Source organism: Platichthys flesus, chromosome 4, assembly GCF_949316205.1.
Source record: "Platichthys flesus chromosome 4, fPlaFle2.1, whole genome shotgun sequence".
In the NCBI taxonomy this organism is placed as follows: domain Eukaryota; kingdom Metazoa; phylum Chordata; class Actinopteri; order Pleuronectiformes; family Pleuronectidae; genus Platichthys; species Platichthys flesus.
In genome coordinates this window covers 22,785,360-22,809,214 of record NC_084948.1, presented here as the reverse complement: position 1 = coordinate 22,809,214, position 23,855 = coordinate 22,785,360, and the positions used below count along the sequence as shown (strand labels likewise).

The window sequence follows — 23,855 nt, the reverse complement described above, 5'->3', positions numbered from 1 at the left end:
TTCTTTAAAGGTTCAGTGAGTAGAATTTAGTGACATCTAGTGGTGAAGTGTCATGTTGCAGCTGAATACCCCTCACCTCACCCTCCCCTTCCAAACATGAAAGGAAACCTGTGTTCGCCTTCAGTTGTCATAAAATCTCAAAAGGTATTTAGTTTGTCCTGTTTTGGCTTCTGTAAAAAAAATGACAGCCTCCATATTATGTAAATATAAAGTATTAAAATATAAAGGCTCCATTATAGCGCATAGAAAACAACAATTTATAAAATGTGTTAAGACTGGAATTACAAACTGAACATCCCTGCTGGCGTTGGGGTGTAATGCTTTAAAGTTACCACTTGATGGCGCACTTGAGCAGCCCCTGGTAATCCACGGTGTTACCCTGCGGACGCTAGGGGGCGATACTCACTGCTGGGAACCAGTGGCCCGTTAGGTGGCAGGGAGGGGGGTGATGCAGAAGAAGACAGACCCACAGTGCCTCGACATTCTGCGGCTTTTCTCGCTTCGGTCTCGATCGCGGAGGAAAAAAAGAGAGCCCACACTTTTTTTTTTTTCAAAACAGGAGGTGGAGTTCGCAGCCTGAACTCCGGAGGATCGTCCGAAGAACATCTGCTGGGATGTTGACACGCAGCTGAAACCACACGTCCGCCGCCCGCGATACATGACAGGTGAACTTTCCTCCGCTGCTTTTCTCCTTCTTGTGACGTTAGCATGTTTAGCTAGCCTAGCTTAAAACTCTCCGCTTTATGACGACACTTGACAGGGCTCGCGACTAGCTACAAAAACGTCACCGGTCGGCTAACGGTGACACGTCTGCGGTGAATGGAAGTCGACGGTGACATAAATTTGCAGTTAGGAGAAAACAAACAGGAGGAGTTCATGTGAATGTTTTATTTTTTTTTGGTGATGTTTCACCTCAAATCCCTAGTTAGCCGAGACGTTAGCTAGCTAGCTGGCTGACTGGCTGGTTAGCTGGGGCTTGTCAGGTAAGCAACAGACAAAAACAAACAACCAAGGCTGCTGTTACTTTCTATAATCGTGTTATGTCTCTCCCCGGATCTTTATCAGGATCCCTAAACCTCCTGCTAACCCTCAGAGGCTCGTCCAGCTTTAAGTGCTCTCTCAAGCTTAAGCCAGGCATTAGCCAGCTACCGACTGATTCATCCAGGAAGAAGAGGAGTGATCGCATGTGTTTGCTGCAGAGGCATCTTTTATGTAACTAACCGTAGTGTGAAGCGGATGAATTCACTTCCCCTCTCCCCGCCGAGGTTTCATATGTCCGCAGGAGACAAAGCGCTCGCATTGTGTTTCACGTCTGATTTATTTACGAAGCGTCACATTTGGTTAAAAGCTGCCACCGTCGTGCTTTTTTTGTCGTCTTCTCCACAGCTCGCACCACCAGTCATGGAGTTGAACAAATGCGTGTCCTTGTGGATATTTTGCCTGTGTCTCGCTGGAGAAAGTTGGAGTGAGAAGACGAGCTCGCCCTCGTCGGACAGTCCAGGTGAAAGTGGGGTTCCAGGTGAGTGATCAGCCAGGGTTGCCAACTGCTGTTGTATTGTACTTTTTCATTTTCATCCACCTGTAAGGTTGAGATCACACAGACTCACACACACGAACACACTGCAGATTGGCAGTTGGAGCATTACTATTGCTGCGACATCTTTCTGATTGTGCAGCCACTAAACGTAGCCATGCTGAGAATAGTCCAGCTGCCATTCTCCATTAAGCCCCATCCTCCAACTTATATCAAGCCCACTACTCCGACACAAGGTAATAGAGATAATGGTCTCACATGTGCGTTCAGTAGAAGTGTCACAATCAGAGAGCAACAGTCAAACTGTGCATCATAAACATTTCTCCTACATTTTGGCAGTAAAACAAATAACAGAAATTCTTATTCGTCAAGACTTTGTTCAAGACTTCATGACTTTATATGACATGTGCACAACAATAACATACAACAGTCAAAACCACACAAGCAAAACAATTACTTAAACTTAACTAAAATAAGATAAATATATAATAAAACTAAAGTGTTTTAAAACATATATGTATATATATATACACATCTTTAATATAAATTAGAAAATAAAATATATATTTCTGAATAGAATGAATATATGAGAATGTAAGTACTACTAATTCTGTAGTACAAATATTACATTCTAGTTTTCATTGCATATTTTCTAAAATTAAAAGCTGACCTAAACCATTTGACCACAGACGTCATTGTACTGCAGAGGACTAATTACTATGGGAATGTCAGCCCTTACAACTTGGATTTACACCTCTAAACTTATCATGTGTCTCCCAGCTATGCAACCTAATGTAACAGAGTAAAGGCCAGTGTTGGGTTCCCTTAACAGCAAGTTAAGGTTCAATTTAAGGCTCAAACATTTTGGGCTGAAATTAAAAAGATGGCAGTGTAAAGATAACTCCTCACAGTAATTCATGAAGGGATTCCACATGAAGTGTAACGGCGGTTGCATCTGGCACGGCCCTGAGCTTCCCATGAACCTGCATTTACGTGCCAATGAACGAGCCAGCGATGACAAGATATGACTCAGGGTACTTTTCCCATAGAGTTTTGTCATTTGTGTCTTAATTGCTGCTCAAGTTTACATTTTCAAATATTTAAACTCATTAGCCACAGTGTTCCATGTAAAAACTCAAACATGCCACTACTCAGATCATTTGTTGGTTCTTCTGAGCATGGCGGTTAAACAGGTGCAGCATGGTCTAAGTTGTCCGTACACATTTTGCACTCAGGGCAGAGTTTTACAAACATATGTTGTAACAGGCCCATGAGGCCACAGTGTGTGAAGGAATGTGTTCTTGACTGGGATTTTCAAAGTTTGACAGGTATTTTTAAAGGCAGAACAACTTTCGCCTTCAACAACTGAGGGCAGAGCGACTTCAGTTATGAGCTTAAAAAAACAAAAAACAAAAAGACTGACTGGCTGGTATGTAAATATCTTATCTTGTGTCTCTGGAGATTTGCAAGCCAAATGAGAGAGGGCTACGTTTTGTGTAGTAGTGTTGCAGGGGGCAGGTTTTCTCCAGGTTAAATGTCACTCCTTGTTAGACACAGTGGAGGCGAATGAGTGAATGTGTGGGACACCAATTACCTTTTAGGTATGTCGTTCTCCAGGTTCTCTAAGCCTAAATGCTTGCCCAGTGCGACTCCCTTCATTAACTTTTCACTACACAGAAGTTCAGGTTCTGCATCCATACTTCCAAGGTCCGCTTCAGTTTCATGTCGAGAAGCAAAAGGCATTAAACCATTCATGGATACAGGATCTGCTGCGGACATTAAGTCAAGGCGTGTTTTCCCTTTCTGCTTTGTCTCGGCTGCTGCTAAGCCAACTTGTCATAACATGTGGAGTAAAGAACGCTAGGGTTGATATGATGAGTTGATTAGTGGGAGGAAGTATGCTGTATATGCCAGCACGCCAGCACAATGCAAACCAAATGCCTGCAGCTGATTATTATACACTTATTTATCGGTGACAAGAATTTATGACAAAGCTGTGTCAGTTGACACAGCGACATGAGCTCGGCCTTGTATGACACCATACTGTTACAAGCATGATGTAACTACATGAGAAGAAGTTTTTTTTCTCTGAGAAGAATTTTCAGCTGTTCAACCAAAAAATGCCCAAAGTAAAATAGAACCAAACATCATCGTCAATAAAACCTTGGCGATGTGATTAAAGAGTTCTCGAAAAAACTTTTGTAGCTGCTCGTTGTTGGTGAGGAAAAAAAAAACAAGCTTACATCCGGTTAGGAAGTGAAAACTATTCTTTCACATAGTTGAGCAAAGCCCCCTCACCTTCCCCTTTTGTGGGTAGAATGCAAAGAAATGCACAACCAAGCAACCTGTGTTGACATACGTCTTGTAAAACTTAATTTAACAGTAACACACAGAATAAAGTGGTTGTATAAGACAGACTTCAAATGAACTAAATAAAACATTTGCTTCAGACAGATTCAGAAGCACTTTACTTGTGAATTTACTTCAGCCACACAGCTTAAATCAAAATACAACTGCATTGTTGCAGGTTTCCCGACATGCCCTTTCACATAGCATGCAAGTTTGTCTGCACCACACTCTAAACAAGTTTCCTCTCAGCTAGAGTGGAGATGTTATCTCTGATCTGTTGCAGAGAATTTCTAATCCCTCAGGGAGTAGAGGGAGCACACAGGGTGCACTAGTTAAATTACAGAAGGCTTGATCACATAATTACTCCAATATACATTTAATACACACTGATATCCTAACATGTTACTGAGGCATTCTGTCGAAATGCTGAATATAGTTTAAACACAAAAACACAGGTTTCCTGATGACATTTTTATGTTGATGAAAAATACTTATAACAATTATTACAAAAACAGCTTCGGAACACGGCCGCTTTCTGTTCTGCGTAGTAGGTCTGTCACTCGTGGTATCTTGCTTCCTGATACCATCCCCATATTGAGTGTAAGTCTCAGTTATAAATGAGGCTTTGTCTGCAGCAACATCATTTTACAGTTCAGTTATCTTTGCGAGAGAGAGGCTGAGTAAGAGCAATCCAGCAGGGGACTTTGCATCCTGACTATTCTGCAAAAAGCACTAAAGGTCAAAAGTCATGAACCTGTCTGGCCATCACATGACGAGGGGGAGCATAGAGAGCCATTGTAGCATTGAACTCACACAAGTGCTTGAATGACTTGATTTTTTTTTTTTTTTTATGTCTTTTCTTTACAGAGTCATTAAAACAAACAAACTTGTATTTAACTTCCTGGTGCAACAGGTGTGTTTCTAAGTTTTCATGGGAACTAAAAATGAATTTAGAGTATTAACAAATAACAGTGTTTGAAAAAAAAAACAGCTGCATGCAGATTAAATGTCTAATCTTCTTTTTTTGGTAGTAGTTGTTGTAGGATTAGAAGCTGCTGTAGTTGTCATAACATATTGTCTTGGTAGCAGCATTATCATCAATCAAGGTGAACACTGAAAGTTTTCTGACAAACACTAACATATGTGAATAATACTGATAATGCTGTTGACCCATCACTTTCAAAATTCCATTAACACCTTGGTATGACTGCTTCTCCACCAGATTTTTGTCGCATCGATGACTCACTGTGCAAGGATGAGAACGCCCTTCTCAGCTTTGAGGCTATCCGTAGTATCCACAAGCAGATGGACGATGACGCAAACGGCAATGTAGACGTGTCGGAGACGGACGGCGTAAGTACCAGTCTACGAATTTGGCATCCTCATGAACTGAGGCTTTGACGAAGGGTGTCTTCTGGCTCGAACGGTCATAGAGGTAGTCCAAAGAAGAAGTTCAACGGGTATCATCATGACTCGCCAGAGGTTTTGCCCATGTTATGGTCAGATTGTCTCTGGTACCTTTTTCCTGAAGTCTGGTTGCTACTGGCATCCATGTTGTGGATTCTGATGTAGGCAAAACAGACTTTCATTTCTTAGGAATTATTACCAGTTAAAAACGATACGTATTTATTGGCTAATGTATTGGAAATATCAAAAAGCTTTATATTGCTGTCATTAAGTTGGGTCTGTTGTTTCTCAGACGTCACTGTTTCCTTGAAAGTCGCTGTGTGGACTCCATGCAGGTTTGGTCCTGTGCTGTAGTCTAAACTACACGCTGCGGCCTTGAGGCGGTTTCCTCTGGAGCCTTCATTCGGTTTAGTTCAGTCTGTGTCATGGGGTTCAGGCCAGACCAGAGAAAGCTGTGTCATGACTGCAACCGTTTCTGCCTTTAGAAAGAGGCACTTGCTATGCAAATCGCTCCAAGCAAAGAACCCAATGTAGTACGCACTCATACCTGAAGTGTCTTTGAGCCGAGAAATACAATTAAGAGCACTTGACAACATAGTCCTGCTTCCTTTTATCATTCAGTGATTGAATAAAGAGCTTGGGGATTTCTTTATAACAAGGATCAAAGTCTCCATCGGGCTTTTAGGGATAATCGTTGGGCCTTGGTCCCATTATACAGGTCCTGCTAATTTACACTTAAGTTTACAGTATTTTCAGAAGCGTGGTATTTCACCTGCAGTACAGCCTGTTTCTCTTCTGCAGGTGAAACCCTCCCATACAAATCCATCAGTAAAGAATGGCACCATGACCTATTACTGTCTTCCACACATGTTGCATGAGTCGGCTTTTGTGGGGGTGCAAGATGTTGTGCATGACTGAGTTAGCCTACAATACAGTTGGAGACAAGTAGTGTTGCTCCTTAGCTCAGTGGACGTGGACGACTATAACTCCAATGGGGGCAAGAATGGAATCCAGAGGGCCATACATTTTATTACACTGTATTTTTTAAGGATGAAGTTCCAGACCAGTGAATAGTTAATGGTAAAGCTCTTTCTCGCCGTGTGTGTGTGTGTCTGTGTGTGAAGGAAATAAACACATTAGCCACAAGAATTGTATTTCTTCCTGTTATTGGGTTCATAAAACCCACAGAAGCAAATAGGTCTGTGCTCACAATGGATGCGAAACTTTCCAACAACTTTTTAAAATGTGGTCTTTGCCCTCCACCTGTTTTATTCAGCCAACCCCTACTGGGTCAGGCTGACTGTGCTTTTACCTCAGCTAACAAGGTCATGTATTCTGTCCGTTTCGTTGTTTGTTCATTGGTTAGTTGGATTGTTTGTCGGAAGGAATATGCAAAAACTACTGAACAAATTTGATCAAAACTTTGAAAGAATGGGAAATTGGCCTAAAAAGAACCCAGTGGTGTAGATCCAGCAAAGGGGCAGATCCAGGAACAGGTTTTTTGAAATTGTCATTTATTTCCTGATGGGATATTGGTGTATCTTGATCAAATTGAGGAGCTGATATCTATGAGTAAACACAATTTGGTGAGGATCAATGAAACAGTTTGGGTTGAATGGATTTAAATCTGGTTTCATAAGTGGACGGTTGGGTCTTGGTAGAGATATGTGCTTTAAAAAATTTGCCAATCTGTTTTAATATGTGAGCATTTGTTGAATTAGAAGATTTAGTGGTTTAATACAATTCTACGTTGAAACATTGGTCAAACCAAGAAGACTCAAGTTCTGTATGCTAAGATTGTCAGTAGTGGAAGTAGAAATGCAGTTTTCTAACAATGACCAGGTTACATAATCCGTTAAAATGTATTCATAACCATTACAAATGTCCTTCTCATCCTGCAGTTCCTGAGAGAAGATCTTAACTATCATGACCCAAAGGCCAAGCATAACACCTTCCATGGGGATGACCAGTTCATCAGTGTGGAGGACTTGTGGAATGCGTGGAAGGGCTCTGAAGGTACCTATTTAAGGCTCTGTGTTTTTATCCTGAAGTTGAAACACAAACAGGCCTTTTATTCTACAACATTTATAATCTATGTGTATGCATCGTGGGACGGTGACTCCTGTTCTGCTCACTGTGTTCCGCATCGCTCTGCCAATACTGACTGTTTGAACCTGAACTGATACCGTTTGTGTTTGAATGAAGCACTCCCTGGGACAATGAGTGCCAGCCCCAAAGAAAAACAGCATTTCAGTTACAGCCAGTAAATCGCGCTATGTATTTCCCTGCGACTGAATGTGTGAATCAGACATTGCCCCCGCTTGATCCCCTCACTTGCCCGACAAAGGAGCAAGGCGGTTGACCAGATGCCATGTCAAGCAAAGTGCTGCGTACTTATCAGCTCCAGCCAGTGGCAGAGTTATCATCGAGTCTGTCAGCAGGAAATTCACATCGCTCTCACCTCCTCCTGCCTATCTCTGTGGCTGGAGTATTGTGTTTGCCTTGAGAGCACTTTTCATGAGCTCTGCTGTATCTGATTTTTCAACCTCTTTCCTTTGGCTGCCATTCTCCCTTTTTTTTTTTCTGCTCATAGAACTGGCTTACCCTTTATTGCAGTTCCTGCACAGGGCTCTGGTGGGTTAGAGCCAGAAAACTGTTTTTTTGTTCAACACACTGTTAACTCTCAGACAGACGCTGTGTCATAGAGGAACATGAGTGTTCGGAAATTGTTATGACAGTGACACGTTGTTGTTTTGCCTCCATACGTTGGGTTGAGGTTAGTCCTGACTCAGCCATCCGTCATGCCATTCAAAGGTGTCATCAATTTCAGATGAGCTGAGTAGGAAGGCGACACTAGGGGACAGAGAGTATTTGGGAAAGAGACACAACCTTTGGTACAGTTATCATATTTAATATTTGGTGGCAGATTTAATTTGTTATCTCTTCTTCCCTGATGTCTAGGACAAATAAACACCACTAGTGTCTCCTGTACTGTCTGTTTTCCAGCCATTGTTATTGTTTTCAGGGAATCTTGCCTCCAGTCGACTCTTAGCAAGTGAAATACAATCAATGGGATTTATTGCTTGACCCAGAGGGAAAGAAAATCATTCTTAATGTTTATAATTGTTTAGGATCCTTGTTTTTCTTAATTGAGCTGTTAGAGCAAAGGGAAAACCATTTTAAAACCAACACAATTTAAGATGGAAGTCAGCTTGCCATTGTTGAATGATTGATTAATTGTTTTGTTTTTCTTTTCTTCTCAGTATATAACTGGACAGTGGACGAGGTGGTTGAGTGGCTCATCACATATGTGGAGCTGCCACAATACGTGGAAGCATTTCGCAAGATGAGTTTTAATGGCAGCGCCATGTCAAGGTGAGTGATGATATGGCCTGTATCAACGTTTCTTAAAGATTTATCATAAAAATGTGACTTCAGCTTAAACCACTAATATAGATTACTTCATATGTGACTGGTATTTTTGCTCAGGAATAAATATTTAATACTTGAGTGAAAGTGATAAGACTCAAGCCACAATGCGTATTTATGACAATAGATAACTTTTTGGGCTAGTCATTAAATATGGTTGAGATTATTTACCTTGTATAAATAAGTCAGTGTTCTTATATTTTATTTATTATATTATTATAATTGTTTTTGTTTGGCTGGAATTACAGGAATCCATTGCTTACATGAGCAAAAATAGAATAGTTAGTTCCCTATTAGTGTGGTTAGGAAATGGGGTAACGTTTTAAATGGCTCGAAATAGATTGTGCCCTTTGCTCTTCCCTCCTTGTTCTTGCAGAATAACTGTGTGTCTGTTCTCTCTCAGGCTCGCCGTGAAGAACACCACGCTGACTCTCTCTATTCTCAAGATATTGGATCGCAGCCACGTGCAAAAGTTGCAGCTGAAAGCCCTGGACACTGTACTGTTTGGAGCTCCCATGAGTATGTGACATCATTCCTTTTAATTCCATGCAATATCCCCAGCGATTTATTCCAGACACTTCAAATCCCTGAATAGAGATGATAAAACATTTTCAGTTTCATTATTTTATTTTTTTGAAGGTTTAGAATTTAGGCCCATTTATTGTCCTTGTAAATTGCAGGACATCTGAAAAGCTTGTCAGTGTTACTACCTCTACTTATTCTTATGTCGGTCTGGAGGTAACTGGTCTTTTAGGTTTAAAAAAAAAGGTTTTGTATCCTTGAGTTTTGTGCTCCTAGAACACTTCTTAGTCGCTTCAAATGAAATCATTCTATCAAGCTTATGGCTTTCCCAAATCTCCAAAATGAATTGCTCCACTTGTATAAAACTGGTCATTAGAGAGGCGTTAAATATCTGCCAAACAACAAACTCAGCACCTCGCCTTAATTCCCATCAATTGCAGGAACATTAACAGCCTCCCAACATTATGTCACAACCATCGCCTACTGCTGCTACTTCTCACCGGCCCTGAGATATGTTTCAATCAGGTTTCGTTTGCTTTATATATTTATTTTACTTATTCATTTACCCACTGGTATACTTTAGGTGGCCCAGTTTTTATAGGAGTGCTAGACCACACAGCTCTGTACTCCAGACACACCCCTCTGTGTGTGTGTGTGGCTTAGACAAAGAAACACCCTGATCATCCTCTCCCTCTCTCCTTCTCCAGTATCACTCTATCACGCATTGAAATCTTTCAGGTCTGTCTCTGTTGTTTTTGGAACGTTCCCTTGGGGATTGGGTGTGTCTCAGCTGTCATACCTCTCGTCAGTAGTTTCTCATGCAGTCTCTGAACTTATATAGATTATGTTCTGGAATAACTGCTATTTTTTTTAAATAATTTTTCAAGCGGAAATACCAAATATGTGATGTCAAGCAGCTTCTTAAATGTGAAGATTGAATTATTTTCATTGTCATATGACAGCGAACCTTAACAGCTTTGGGTTTTGGGCTGGTATACACATGAATCAAGATCTCAATATGTCTCCTTGAGCTGATACTTGATTATTTGAGAAAATACCTTGTAGATGAGTTAATAATGAAAATAATAGTTAGTTGCTCCTCTTCAAAAGATTTATTATGGTGTGCGGAGGGTTCCCTAGCCTTTGTGCTCCATCTTAAACTTACCCATTAAGATGCAGAGTGCGGATAAGAGCTGTATTTTGTGAAGCAGAAACAGTAAAATTAACAAACCTTAATAGAAGCGGTCATTTGCATTTAAAACGACCCTCAGCGGCGAACAGTGTGTCGTGGTCTGTGTCTGACATGTGTCATTGTGGAGGTTTTGTTTGTCACACCCGAAGCTGCCTGCTTGTGACAGCCTCTCAAAGTCCCACAAACAGTCAGCCCGACCCACTGTGTGCAGCAGCAGCGTGTTGAGACACGTGTCACAGTGGATTGATCCTAATTCCGTCAACAGCTGTGTAATAATTAACCCGAGTCCAGCCGTTTCCTGTTTATGGTTAATTAAATGTCACTTCCTACTTTCTCTGTATTCTTGAAAAACAGTGAATGAGGCAAATTGCATAGCGGGCAAAACGGTGTTTCCTGTTTTAGAGTACTAAATGGAGCCAGGAGTCTATTATAAGCAAAGTATTTGATTTTATCACAGACTAGGCTCATTTCGTTAAAGCACCTGCACTCAGTACAAATATAGCATGTCTACATATCGTGACCTCATTTTGTGGAGTTCTCTCTTGTTTGCTAAGACTTACGTGATCTGCAAATATTGACTGCTCATATGTAGCTGAAGTGTAGTTATTCTTACTTGTAGAAACTGGTACAGTCTTTTTAGATTTTTCTGTTCCTCACCTCTGGTTTGCTGCTAGGACACAATAGCAGTAACAGCTGGTCCGAGATCCTCGGCTCTGACCTGTGTTTGTTCTGGGCTATATCAGCAAGTCTAGAGGAATATACACAGGCCTCCTCTACCACCATCATTTACCACAAGCTGGAGATTCAGTGATGTGACAGTTCTTCCAAACGGAGGCCTCATGTGGAGAGACATGTTAAATTAGGATTCATGTGTCAAGTGTGATTTGTCTTATCTCTCTGGGACGGACGTGAGGCAGGAAGACGATTATGAAGAAGTGTCTTTGCAGCTGCCATGTCGTCATGATGTTATGCAAGAAGGGAAATGTGTCTGTTCTCATGTATTTTAACTGTCACTTCACTTCCTCTATCTCTCACTCCAGGAAGTAGAAGTCGTGTTTTCTACATCTCTTTCCCGCACACCCCTTTGCAGGTTTTGCAAGAAAAATTATTGTGTCGCTTTGAAGGCTTAAAATCAGTCTTTTTGTCAGTTGCTGCATGGCAATTCTCTCCTGACTTATCAAATTGACTTTGTGATACTCAAGCTTGATTCTGGACTTAATGATAAAAGACTTTTTGAAAAAAAGAAAAATAAGTCACCTGGGCAGAAATCTGCGTTGAATCTACGGCTTCTTACAAATGTTATCGCTGCATCTAAGCTGCTGTGACTTTCAATAGCAATGAATTCCTAGCAATGGCAACATGGCAATGTACTCACACCTAAATCCTAGCTGTTGAGAGTAATTGCAGCTAGGATTAGGATCTTAGCTGCACATTAGTACCAAAACGTTATAGCTGCCGTTGTTTGGTTTTGTGCGCATGTTCTTTATGATCATCGGTGAGCAGACTGAAATAGGCCGTGTTAAGCTGGCTTTATCGTGGTCTTTTGCTCTAAACCCCTCTCACCGCAGCCATACAGCTACTGACTCGTCTATTTGTGTCGCGCCGCAACACTTGCGGTATGACGAGGCTGCATTCGTGTGCAGGCTTCACACCACATCCTGGTGAAGGTGCTCATAGAGCAGCTTTGTCTCTTGTCCTTGATGCATTTCCTGGCCAAAAAACACGTGTCCTCCTCTGCATATTGACTGTATGATTTTGATGTATATTTCTTTACTAAATGTTCCTCATCTTTCTCTTTCTCACAGTGAATAGACATAACCACCTGAAGGACTTCATGCTGGTAGTGTCAATTGTCATAGGCATGGGTGGTTGCTGGTTTGCTTACATCCAGAAACGCTACTCCAAGGACCACATGAAGAAGATGATGACCGACCTGGAGGGGCTGCAGAGAGCTGAGCAGAGTCTGCATGACCTGCAACAGAAGTGAGGGTTTTTCCTACAACTCAGACACAGTATTGTGCACACATACAGTTTCACATGCCCCCCCCCCCCCCCCCCCCATAAATTGTAGTTTCAAATATGGCACAGCTTTATCTGCCTTCACGTGAGAACTTTTAAATATCAATCAAATGCATTTTTATGCAAATAATACATTAATTTCGCACTACCTCTGCCCTCCCTTAAACTAACTTAGAGCAAAGTTTTACTATGTAGAAGAAAGATGTGCCGGATTGTTAGGAGTTTGCATGTAATGGTTCTCAACCCTGTGTATTTTGCTATAGGCATTACTCCTTTACAACTATCACTGGATTTCACTGACACAGAGTCACCACTGTTTTAAAGTTGGAAGTGAAAGACTGTCGGGTCATCAGAGGTGATTCGTTTCACTCAACTTGAGACAAATTAGTCAAAATACATTGACTTTTAACGAGTCTTAGACATTAAGTTTAACCATTTGAATATATATATATAACATTTGTGGCACATTTAATATATTTTAGGTAAATGACTGTTGATTTTAGGTTTGTTGCTTGAAAGGCTGGAATGCTCTTCGAGCCAGTCTGACAACTCTATACAACTCTGTCATCATAGTAGGAAGCTTTGTGAGACACACCTCTGTGTCGACTCTGTTACATGGGGGGGGGGGGGGGGGGCAGTTTGAGAGACAAAAGCTGCTTTCACACATTCATTGCAACCCTGAACTTTTTTTTATCTTTACCCAGAGGAGCTGTATGTGTGAAAGCAAATGTCTGTAATCGTCAAACCGGACATGAAATTTAATTTACCCTGCCAGTTTCTCTTTGACCTTGTCTGTGTAATGTCCAGTAGAGCCCCTGTGTGAATAGAGATGGTCATTGTTCAAATAATTCACAGCCAGCGAGGGGGCTTGTTGATCATTAATTTCAGAACTCATCTCATTCAATCTCCGGTTGATGGCTGCCTGTGTGAAAGGGCGGAACTGGATTCTCTTGACGTTGTTCAGAGGTCACATGGTCCAAACTCTGAGAGATATTCTGTCGCTATCTTTTTCTCTGAGTGATCAGTTTGCATGTAACACAAAGCTGAAATCAAAGCTTGTTACTAAATGATATCAGAAAATCTGCTGCAACATGTCAGTTTTCAGTCGAGAGTAGAAATGACCATACGATCATGGGACACTGTGGTTAACTCTCGTGCTGTGAGGCCACAGACGCAGATGATCACTGCATGCAGTTAGGCTTCTTTAATTAATTATCCACACTTTATATCGTGAAACACAGAGTAATGTTGGTACTAACACAAACTGTGTGGTGAAGAGATATCTCAATTGTCAGCACAGCAGCCAATCGTCTTCCTGGTAAAGTGTATCAGAGGTGGTTGGTTTGCTGGTAACGTGGTTGCATCGACAACTTGCTCATGTTTCCGGTGATGGGTGTAGAAGATGGCTCCAGGACACTGGAGGGAAAAAACCTGAGAGCCTTTGGTGGTTATGCAGAAGTGGCTGCAGTCGGGTCCTTAGAAAAGATTATTTTGGTCTTGAGGACAAGAATTTGGGGGAAATAAACAAATAAGTCCCTCTAGGATGATGGAAGACTTGAAACTAAACTTCTGATATTTGCTCTCTGATTCTCACAAACAAGTGAATATGTGACATTGCAGTTTAGCCCCTTTTCAATAAAGATTTTGGATAATCCTTTTATTGTAAGGGTTCTGTTCTGGCACAACATACCTATTGCTCAAACCTGGTGTATTCTGCTGCCTCAATGACTTTTTGAAATGAAGCAACCTAAATAGAATGCTTATACAGCTGTTAAGACTTAAGAGCATCATGACTAATAACTAAAGTTTATATGACAAATCTCACTTTTTTGATCCTCTTAATACTTCAAGGAATGCAGGGAATGTGCTTTTAAGCATGCACTTCTTCTCTTATTCCTTTAAAGGACTCTCATTCACAGCTTCATCTCATTTACAGCTCAGTGTTTTTGAGCTATTTAAAGGATTAGACACTGTCGAGGTGCATGGATGGGGCCATTCAATTGTTTAGTCGTGACAAAATGACATTAAATGTTCCACAAGGTTTTCTTGTGTCATTGTAAGTATTTCTGATGGAAGCAGTTTTGGGGGAGAACAGGAACTCTGTGAAGTTGCAGTTTTTCTATGATTGAATTGAAGCATTAGACGATTTTTGTAATAGTTGTTTTATTATTAGATTGGTTTAACATACAGATGCCACTATCTGCAAAATAAAGTAGACAAAATGATATTTGGTCAGTATGAGCTTGTTGTAGCATCATGTTGTCCATTGGAAACACCCTTATCGTCCTAGTCTGTCCTTCAGTTTACGATATTCCTACAATTTCCCTCGACCTGAGGTTGAGCCTACAGGAAAGTTCAGAGTGGCAAAAATGGAACATCTTTAATCTCTGGTTATGTCATGTTGAGATAGATTGATAACCAGGGAGAGGCTCAGTCCCATTTTTTGGCCCAGAGGAAGGGGCAATGACAGGCGGTGCCTCATGAATCCATCACATTCCTGACACTGGAACATCAGACAGGGGATAGATGAGTTGCAACTTTCAGCCTGTGTTGTTATACGATCTGTTATGACCCACACAGATGTTGGGAAATTAGGTTTTGAAACTTATTGGTCAGAAATGAAAGATGTCTGTGTCAGTCTTGGACGCTTTAAGAGGAACACTTTTGATTACATTCTCCTGAGACCAATGTTATTTCTGCATATCACTACGTTTCTTAATAAATGCACTGTTCAATTTTCTCAAAAATAAGCTAAAGGTTTTTCTGCATCAGTGTCTAATTCCTGCCATTCCTGGAATTGTTGCTGGTTTCTCCACTAACATGTTGGTGTTACTTTAAATAACCAGTTTGCCAACATAATGAGAACTGAAACTAGGCTTCAGAAAAGTGTTTTACTCTCTGCTATGACACCTTGTTGCAAGTTTACAGTAACAGAGACCATTAGTTTGACTTCATTGTTTTTTGCAATGCGCACGATGCAAAGGAATTGTTGAGCTGAGAGGCATGCGATTCCAAATGGTTCAGACTGTCTGGCACTGGCTTTTGATTGCCATCCCTATTGTGGCAGTGGAAGGGATATTGTGTTGTGTGTGATTGTAGGTCGGTGTGACTTGCGAGGAAAGGACTCTCTGTTACAGTACGTGTTTTAGGAGGTGAGGGGGGGAGAGGTATGTCCTCTGTCTCTAGCCGTGCATGTCTTCCTGATCCCTGCTGCCAGCTGCTCTCTTTCCATACCTTCAAGCAGATCCTGTGTTGGTGTCAAGTAGCCTGGCCAAGCCATGGCTTCCCTGTTGGGAGGCAGTGGGAGGAGGCTTTGACTAGAGCTTTACTTCCTGGGTGCCTTTTACGACACTGTTTGACCCTGCCCCTGGTGTTAAGCATGACTGCTGTCAGCTCATGTGCTAAGTCAGAGGTGTGACGCGCAGGGAGACCTGGACACCAACATTCTGCTTTAATCCTTGATTTCCAAAATTTCACAAAATTAAAATAAGAAGTGAGATAAATATACTAATATTATTATAAAAATAAATCTGTTCCTCTTCACCTTCATCACAAAGTCTGTACAGACACTGTGTCTGGATCCTTTGAGCCCCTAAACCACTGGTGAGCTGAAACATCACTTGGCGTATTCTCTCTCTGTTGCTGTGCCAGTGCTGATGATTCTTAGCTCGAGAACGGCAGCGGTCAGGGTCGAAAGCATTAGCAGGACGGCCCACCAGCCACATTTTCCATAGCGAGATGTAGGGATCAACTTTCATTCCTCTGCCCTTCTCTGCTGCCTCTGCTCTAGTTTGGTCCGGCAGCAGGCGAGTGCTGCTCCCTTATGACTGAGAGATAGTATTACTGACCTGCCCTTTAGATCTAAGGAAAACATTAAGAGTCTGAAAACAGAAATGTGTTTTGTTGAAATTTCCTTGTCATACAGGGACTTGGAAATTACACTGTAGTGACTGATTGGATAAGCCCTTAATTTCCATCTTCAAATAACCCTGAGTTTTAAAGACGCTACATAAAAACGGTGTGTGTGTGTCTAAGCACAAATAATTATGTCATAAGTGACAATCATTGTAAACTGTTTCAAGAGGCAGGTCTAAAATTATCCTCCACTTACACCAACACTTGTATGTTCTGGTTACTGCGGGAGCATTGGTTACCACACTGTACTGTTCTAAAGTTACACCACAGCTGTTCCCTTTCTTGGCTCTGCTCTCTCTGATGTCAGTTTATTGTGAGCGGCCGAGCAGCTGACCCCATCTCTTTGTTTTATGTGTCAGCCATTGTTTCCGGTGAGGCATGACCGATGCAAGTTCTGCATTCCGCACATACATGCTACTCACATGCTTACACGTCATGTGTCCATAGAAAATGACACAGGCGCCCACTACTCTACATTCCTTTGTTCAGCCTCATCGTGCAGTCATGAATATTTCTCCTTCAAGAGAAACAGAAGTTGAGAAATAACGGTTATCTGTTCCTCTTATGTGTCCTCAGGCTGCAGATCGCCCAGGAAGAGCACCGCACGGTGGAGGTGGAGAAGGTGACCCTGGAGCAGAAGCTTAGGGATGAGATCAACGCAGCCAAGCAGGAGGCCCATCGACTGCGAGAGCTGCGTGAGGGCACGGAGAACGAACTGAGTCGCCAGAAGTACGCAGAAGAAGAGCTGGACCAGGTACTGGCAAAGAGATTAAAACACGAGGGGGAAAAAAGGAATATAAATGAATGGATAGGGTTTTATACAATTCTACCGTGGCAACAACACAGTTTCTTTAGGTCCATCAGAGTCACACTGGCTATAGTATTAACACACCCACTGAAGTCCATTTGGAATTTAGCAGGAACAGCACAGCCCACACAAGTAATAAAAACACATGAGTATCTGTCTGAGGCGCTATCACTGTGATCCAGTTAAAATGCGTGTGTCACACACAGTTTTTCCCACAGTGATAAACTGGAGACATGCAAAGGTTTCAGACTCGGTGTTGTTACAACACACTTTGACGTTCGTGTTCATCGATCTATTGAAAGGCCTGTTCACCGCTTACTGTAGTGCATTCAGTCCTTCACCATGCACACAGGTCCATGTGATCCTTTAGGCTTCGGTAAAATGTCTAGATTGATTCATGTCAGTACTTTGTGTAAACAATCATGAAATTAGAATTATGTGTTGGCTCATAAATAGCAAAGCGATATGACATGGGGGAGAAAGCATATTCATAACTTTTCCTTCCTCTAATATTTAATATTTTCTGCAAAATGTAGCTTTTGGCTTCTTTCATAAGGAAGAATATATATAACAAAGAAACAATAGTAATTGCAGAGAGTGAAAATTCAAAGTGTTAATTTGTCAGTTAATATTTTACGTGTTGCAGGTGCGGATGGCATTGAAGAAAGCTGAGAAGGAGCTGGAGTCACGGACCAGCTGGTCGCCGCCGGACTCTCTCCAGAAGTGGCTGCAGCTCACCCATGAGGTGGAAGTGCAGTACTACAACATCAAGAAGCAAAACGCTGAGCGCTCGCTCCTGATTGCCAAAGAAGGGGTATGCACGCATTTAAACCATTTAAATTATAGTGGCTTTGTTGATTTTGACTTCTTTCTAAAAATATATATATTAAGTTCTGTTGTATGTCTGCAAACACGATTCCCTGAAACATCACACACACACACACACATATGTTATGAACGCGTGTTTAATGTCAATACAGCTGAGATAAATGTCACTTGTTTGCACAGGCAGAGAAGATAAAGAAAAAGAGGAACACTCTCTTCGGGACTTTCCATGTGGCTCACAGCTCCTCCCTGGATGACGTGGACCACAAAATACTGTCGGCAAAGTGAGTCTGTGAAAACACTGACTGACTGAGCAACTTAGAAGCTGCTTACTTTTGTCCCATATTGATTTAACATCTTTTGATGCAGTTTTATTGAAAAAGTTAGTTCTCATCTCACTTATCTTAACCTGCACCACTTTCTTCTCTTCTTTCTCAGACAAGCCCTGGGTGAGGTGACGGCTGCGTTGCGGGAGAGGCTTCATCGTTGGCAGCAGATAGAGATGCTCACCGGCTTCACCATCGTCAACAACCCAGGCCTTCCTTCCCTGGCCTCCGCCCTCAACCTTGACTCCACCTTTTCGGGCGGCAGAGCAACACCTCAGCACTTCATCATGTCCGACGACATGGACGACATGGACGAGGACATGGTGCCCGGAACTCTGCAATGTAAGGGTTCATCCGAATCTCTCGGCCATTCAATGGGGATTAGCAAACGAACACAATCCAAGGCCCCGTCTTCGAAATCCAAATATCAGCCCACATGAGAATTTGGACCTTAAATGCTACAATTACACAAATTTATTCTCATGTTCTTCCTGGTGATGGAGGTAGTGGGGTCACTTGTGTCCATCAATGTGTGTTGTTCTACATTTGTATATTTTGTACCATGTAAAGTCACATGTCTGTCCAGTTGAATATCATTTGTTAACTGTTCTCATTTCTTTGGATAAAAGTGTTAACTGGACTCGATTCAGGAGACTGAAGCCTCTGATTTCCTCTGGAAATTTATTTCATGAAAAATACACTTCATCTTGAGTACAAGTTTCCGTGCTGACCTGTTTGTAGCGGTTGTGTCCTCTTTGTGCTACAGACCGTTTGAATCTGCTTTGGGTTAAACACAAGTTATAGCATAGTCGGTGCTCAATTTCATTTCTGTAATTACTGTAAATATGCCAAAGCTACTCATCAAAGCCTCGTGCAAAAACACAAGAACAAAACACACATCACCTAATCCAGACAAAAACAACACAATTACCATAACGTTTTGCGGCCCTGTTGTTACGGCCTGTATATTTTACTTCCTTTTATTATAGGGAAACATGACACACACCAGGTTTGACTAACTGCGAGCACAAGTTGTACTGCAGGTTCCCTTTGCAGCTGCCGAGGCGAGTAAGTCTTCAATCAAAATTAATTGCACTCCCTCTCTCCCTCCACCTCTCTGGCATTTGGCTCCCACTGCCGCCTCATAGGCCGAACTACAGACGGCACCCGGCTGTTGGAACGGCGAGCCAGTGACCTGTGGTCCATTGGTTCAGACTCTCAGCCCGTGTGGAAACATCCTGTTTGGCCATTTATTCATGCCCCAGTTCAGTTTTTCAGTCGGACATCCCTGTCTCTCCCCCTTGACCTTCAATCGCTCACACGAAGCTGGAACACTTTTCAATTGGCAGAACGCTGCACAAGAAAAGGACAGTTCTGTGTTTGTCCAAAACGTTCCTGACCTTCCCTCAGTTGCTTGCTTTTACACTCTTCTTAATCTTGTCACCACCCTGTGCAGCCCTTCCTTCACCCATAGCACTTTATTGTAAATTAGCAACTCCTTTAACGAAAGAGCCAATTATATTGTAATATTAATCATTGTAAGCAGGTTATCTTAGCTGGTAACACGTCCTTAGTTCAATAGCACTTAAAATCAAGAAAAGTATATTTCATCACCCATTCCCTGCTCAGTCCCCCCTTCTCCCTCCGACTTATTTCTGTGAAGTGATTGTTGATAATTCTGTTGTTTTGTTCCCACAGCTCCCAGTATGATGTCCCTGCGCCAACGCTACATTGACCCCCAGCTGGCCATGGGCTCCCAGAGGTGTGTAGAGAGTGGTCTGTCACCAGGGCAGCAGGGCGAGGGATCCCCATACCCATCCCGGTCTCGGGCCGCCCTCAGACAAGCGCGTAGCCAGTCGTTTGGGCAGCTCGACTGCCTCCCTCTGCCCCCTCTGTCCTCGGCCGTGTCTCATCCCTCTATCATCTGTACCAGCATCCCAACCCCCCAGTCCCTGTCCTCCTTCTCTTCCTCCTGTTTACCCAGCTCTGTGGGTGGTTGCACAGCCCCTCATTCCTCCCATTTATATCACGCCTCTTTCCAGCCCATGGACCCCATTCCTGATTTCACCTTCTCAGATGTCTCCAAAGCTCAGTCCTCGTGCGGCGACGGCCTCGGGTACCCATCTCTTCTCCATTTCCCACACACAGCGCATGTGCGTGTGTTTTTTTTTGTTTTGTATCCAATTTCTTTGCTTTCATTTCTTTTTTAACACATGCATCATATTCAGGGAAACTTTTCCTTCATTTTTTTAAACAACTGAGTTGAGTTGTCCTGCTTTCTTCTTCTTTCTTTTTGCTTTCACATCATTGCACCTGAAAGCATTACACAATCTATGCATTGTCTCTCTTCCGACCCGTCTCATTGTTCCCTGTGCTCTTTGTATGCACAACTAACAAGTGTGGAGTTCCGGAGTCCAGGCTGTGCCCAGCGTGTCCATTGCTTTGCAGAAGTAGAGTAGATCTTCCACAGCATGCACGGCTTCAACTTTTAACTGGTTTTCACAGTTTTTTCACTTCCGCTAACTTTTCTTTTTTTGTTTCGCCTCCTCAGGGACCTGAACCGCTCCGACTCTGAATCCTCCCTGTCACTCTCCCAAGTCGGGGATCGGCTGTCAGCCTACAGCTCCAAAGGCCACCTGATCAAGCCCACTTCTCTCATGCACGGCCTGTCCGGTCGCTCGGAGGACGCCCTCTCACTGCACGCTCACACCCCGAACGGAGGGAACCGCGTCCACGAGATCAGTCCCGTCGAGCCCGCCTCCGACAGCCCGGTTCTCGTGAAGAAGGTGTACAGCATGGAGGAGTCCCCCAGCCTGGGAGAGATCAACAGTCTGTCAGAGTCGTCCCGCTCCTTCAGCCCCAACTCCACCGAACCGGACACACCGTCACCTACAGGAGGTCAACTGGGGGCCGCAGGGCCAAAGGTCAACAGCCGCATCCCGCAGCTGTCCTCCAAGAAGAGCCCCCTGGAGGAGGACAGCGGCTCAACGGGAGAAGAAACAGATTCCACTGCCAGCCGCAAGAAACACACCTTCAAGATCTTCAAGAAGCAGAGGAAATAAGGGCTACATGTACTGCAGGCTGTCAGAGCTGTCGGACTGAATTCCTCTGGTCGGTTCTTGGGGAGAAGAAATAGGTTTTGGTAGTTTTTGTGGTTCGTTGATGGTGAAACGTCTTCACCATTTGTTGCCGTTGCATCTTAGTGTAGGTACGACACCTACTGTGAGAAACTGTGGGAGCAAGCAGCTGTTGAGTTTAATCTGCTTCTTTGGTCAATGTTGGTTATGCGGGGATTGGGTAGATTTGTACATTGGAATGTAAAGTATTATTTATTCTGCAGGAACTTGTGCCAGTCTCAAAGAAAAACTGGTTTCCCAGTAGGTTTTTCTTTCTTGTTCTACAATCTATAACATTTTGCATGTCTTCACTTTTGTTTGATTGATACTCGAATGCTCTTAGTGTTTGCTTGGTTCTCGTCGTCAATCCGCTTTGATCCTCGATGTTTCCTTTATTGCGACCTAACCACCTTACCTACGAATCCAAAGTGAATGCGCACTCCTTTATTTCCACTGAGTACTTTGTTCTTATTGACGGTTACAACTTTTCCTGTCCTTTGTTGTGTCTTCTTGGCAGAGCAAGCGGCTCATTCAGCTTTCTGTTATGGCCTGTGTGTGGTCTCAGACATCTCCGACAAGAATATATATTCTCACATTTCTCTTTAGGCTGTCAGAAAAAGTGTTAACTGTCGTTTGGATTAACATCAGAGTATTAATAACTTGCAGCTCTTGGATCGCACCCAAGAGCAGGACACCGTTGTCCACAAGAGAAAGTTGGACGAGACGTTAATCTCCCTGCACTGTTACAAAAGGATCGTTTTGCAGGGTAAGGAAATGCTTTGCTGAAATGTCAAGGTTCACCCCTGATAGTTGTTTGGTCCCGAAGGCTGAGTCTCCGACTTTTGTGTACGTATTATTAAGTGTTTGAATTTCCTGGTTCAAATGACGAGCTTGGATGTAGGTATCCTTTTGTCCCTGGGCAGAAATGTTACCAAATTTTTTTTAAACTGAATTACCAAAAGGTTAAACAGAAAATCTACCAATAAAAACCAAGATCTTTATTAAAGACCTTAACACAAAATACTTGAAGCATGTTTTTAGCCACAACTATTAAATAAACAAAAGTCTTTGTGTTTTTAGGATAATCTTAAAATACAAATCGAATCCAACATTTCCCTATATAATTAGAATTTAGAATTTATTTTGTTACTCTGGTTTAGTGATTATTCTGGTGGATGATATAAAAATGGGGGGGGGGTTGGGCGCTGGTAAGGGCTAAATTACAAGGCATAATAATAAGATTTGCTCTGTATGTGATAGAAATTCTCACGTGGTATCTCTGTGATCCACCTTCTCCAGTGCAGACGATCAATCACGTCGATGTGCCAAATCTCTGTCTGTCAGTGGCCTTGTATTTCGTAGTGTGTCGGGCCACGCCCCCTTTACACAGAACACACGACCACCTGATCGTCATATCCCGTTTCTCCTGAGGTCAGACGCTGAATGTCTGTGACGGTGTCCCCCCCCCGGGGACGCTATGTTTACATTTGTTACAGGGACGATTCTGCTTCTCAGATTAGGGCAGCGTGAGGAACATTGTGCCGGTTTTGATATCGACAGCTTCTTGTATACGAGCACAGAAACTATGCATCAGTAGTCGTAGGTGAGTTACTTCAGTAGTGCGGACACCAGTAGACTTAGGGTGCTCCTGATCAACAGACTACCAAAAAGTGCTGCAGAAAACAGTCGGCCTACCCCAGCCTCACAATGTAACAGGTGGTTAGGATGTACAAGACGAAATATTTTATTTAAAGAAACCAAGTAAAAAGAAAATAATCAATTTCCTAATGGTTCTTTTTTAAAACGTGTCGATTGAAGCTTCTTTTGCACGACAGCTGTAAATGGATTATACCATCTGAATGTGTGTGTGAGTGAGTGTGTGTCCGTCTGCACCCAGTACACTGCACCGTATTGTTGATGCATGTCAACTGCTATAACTAAACCTATATCGGGTTAGAAGAGTGGATCAGCCTAGGCTCTTTACTTCCCACCACACTTTCCTTTTCTCTGTCTTCATCTTGAGCTTCTATTTATGGAAACATACACGATATATTTGTACAGAGAACATGATCATTTTGCATCTTCTGTGATGGTCTCAACTTTTATGGAACTTCTGCATGACAGCAATAAACTATTTTGAATGAAATACGAGGTGTTATGTTTAGATGTTACACAACACTACATCCTGCACAACACTTAAAAAGTTTTTCAGTGTATTCCAAACTTTTTCTGAGCTAAACCCAAAGTGTTTCGGACAGAGGCTGAAGAGAGGAGTTGCAGCAATGGACAGTTTGAGGAAAGTTATGTTTTCTGAATATTACAGCACGTAAACCTTTTCATGTAGTAACACAAATTACAATTAGGAACTCTGAATATATAATTTGTCTCCTTTAAATAAAGATTTATTCTCTTC

At 42.4% G+C, this 23,855-nt stretch overlaps 1 protein-coding gene across 5 annotated transcripts; it reads left to right on the top strand.

Annotated features, from left to right (window-relative positions):
- Nucleotides 1-471: 471 nt before the first annotated feature.
- On the top strand, nt 472-23,588 carry stim1a (stromal interaction molecule 1a). 5 transcript variants are annotated; one of them, XM_062385406.1, is made up of 13 exons: nt 472-665; nt 1,387-1,519; nt 5,106-5,236; nt 7,192-7,306; nt 8,554-8,665; nt 9,123-9,238; nt 12,239-12,416; nt 16,944-17,121; nt 17,822-17,989; nt 18,184-18,284; nt 18,439-18,668; nt 20,025-20,442; nt 20,878-23,588. In XM_062385406.1, the coding sequence occupies exons 2-13, from the start codon at nt 1,402-1,404 to the stop codon at nt 21,386-21,388; spliced, it is 2,376 nt and encodes a 791-aa protein (XP_062241390.1). In that variant the 5' UTR covers nt 472-665; nt 1,387-1,401; the 3' UTR covers nt 21,389-23,588. The 5 variants fall into 5 exon arrangements, with proteins under 5 accessions (XP_062241390.1, XP_062241392.1, XP_062241393.1 ...); XM_062385408.1 differs by having other exon boundaries at nt 476-665; nt 20,025-20,088; XM_062385409.1 differs by having other exon boundaries at nt 476-665; nt 20,025-20,479; nt 20,878-21,041.
- The last annotated feature ends 267 nt before the right edge of the window (nt 23,589-23,855 follow it).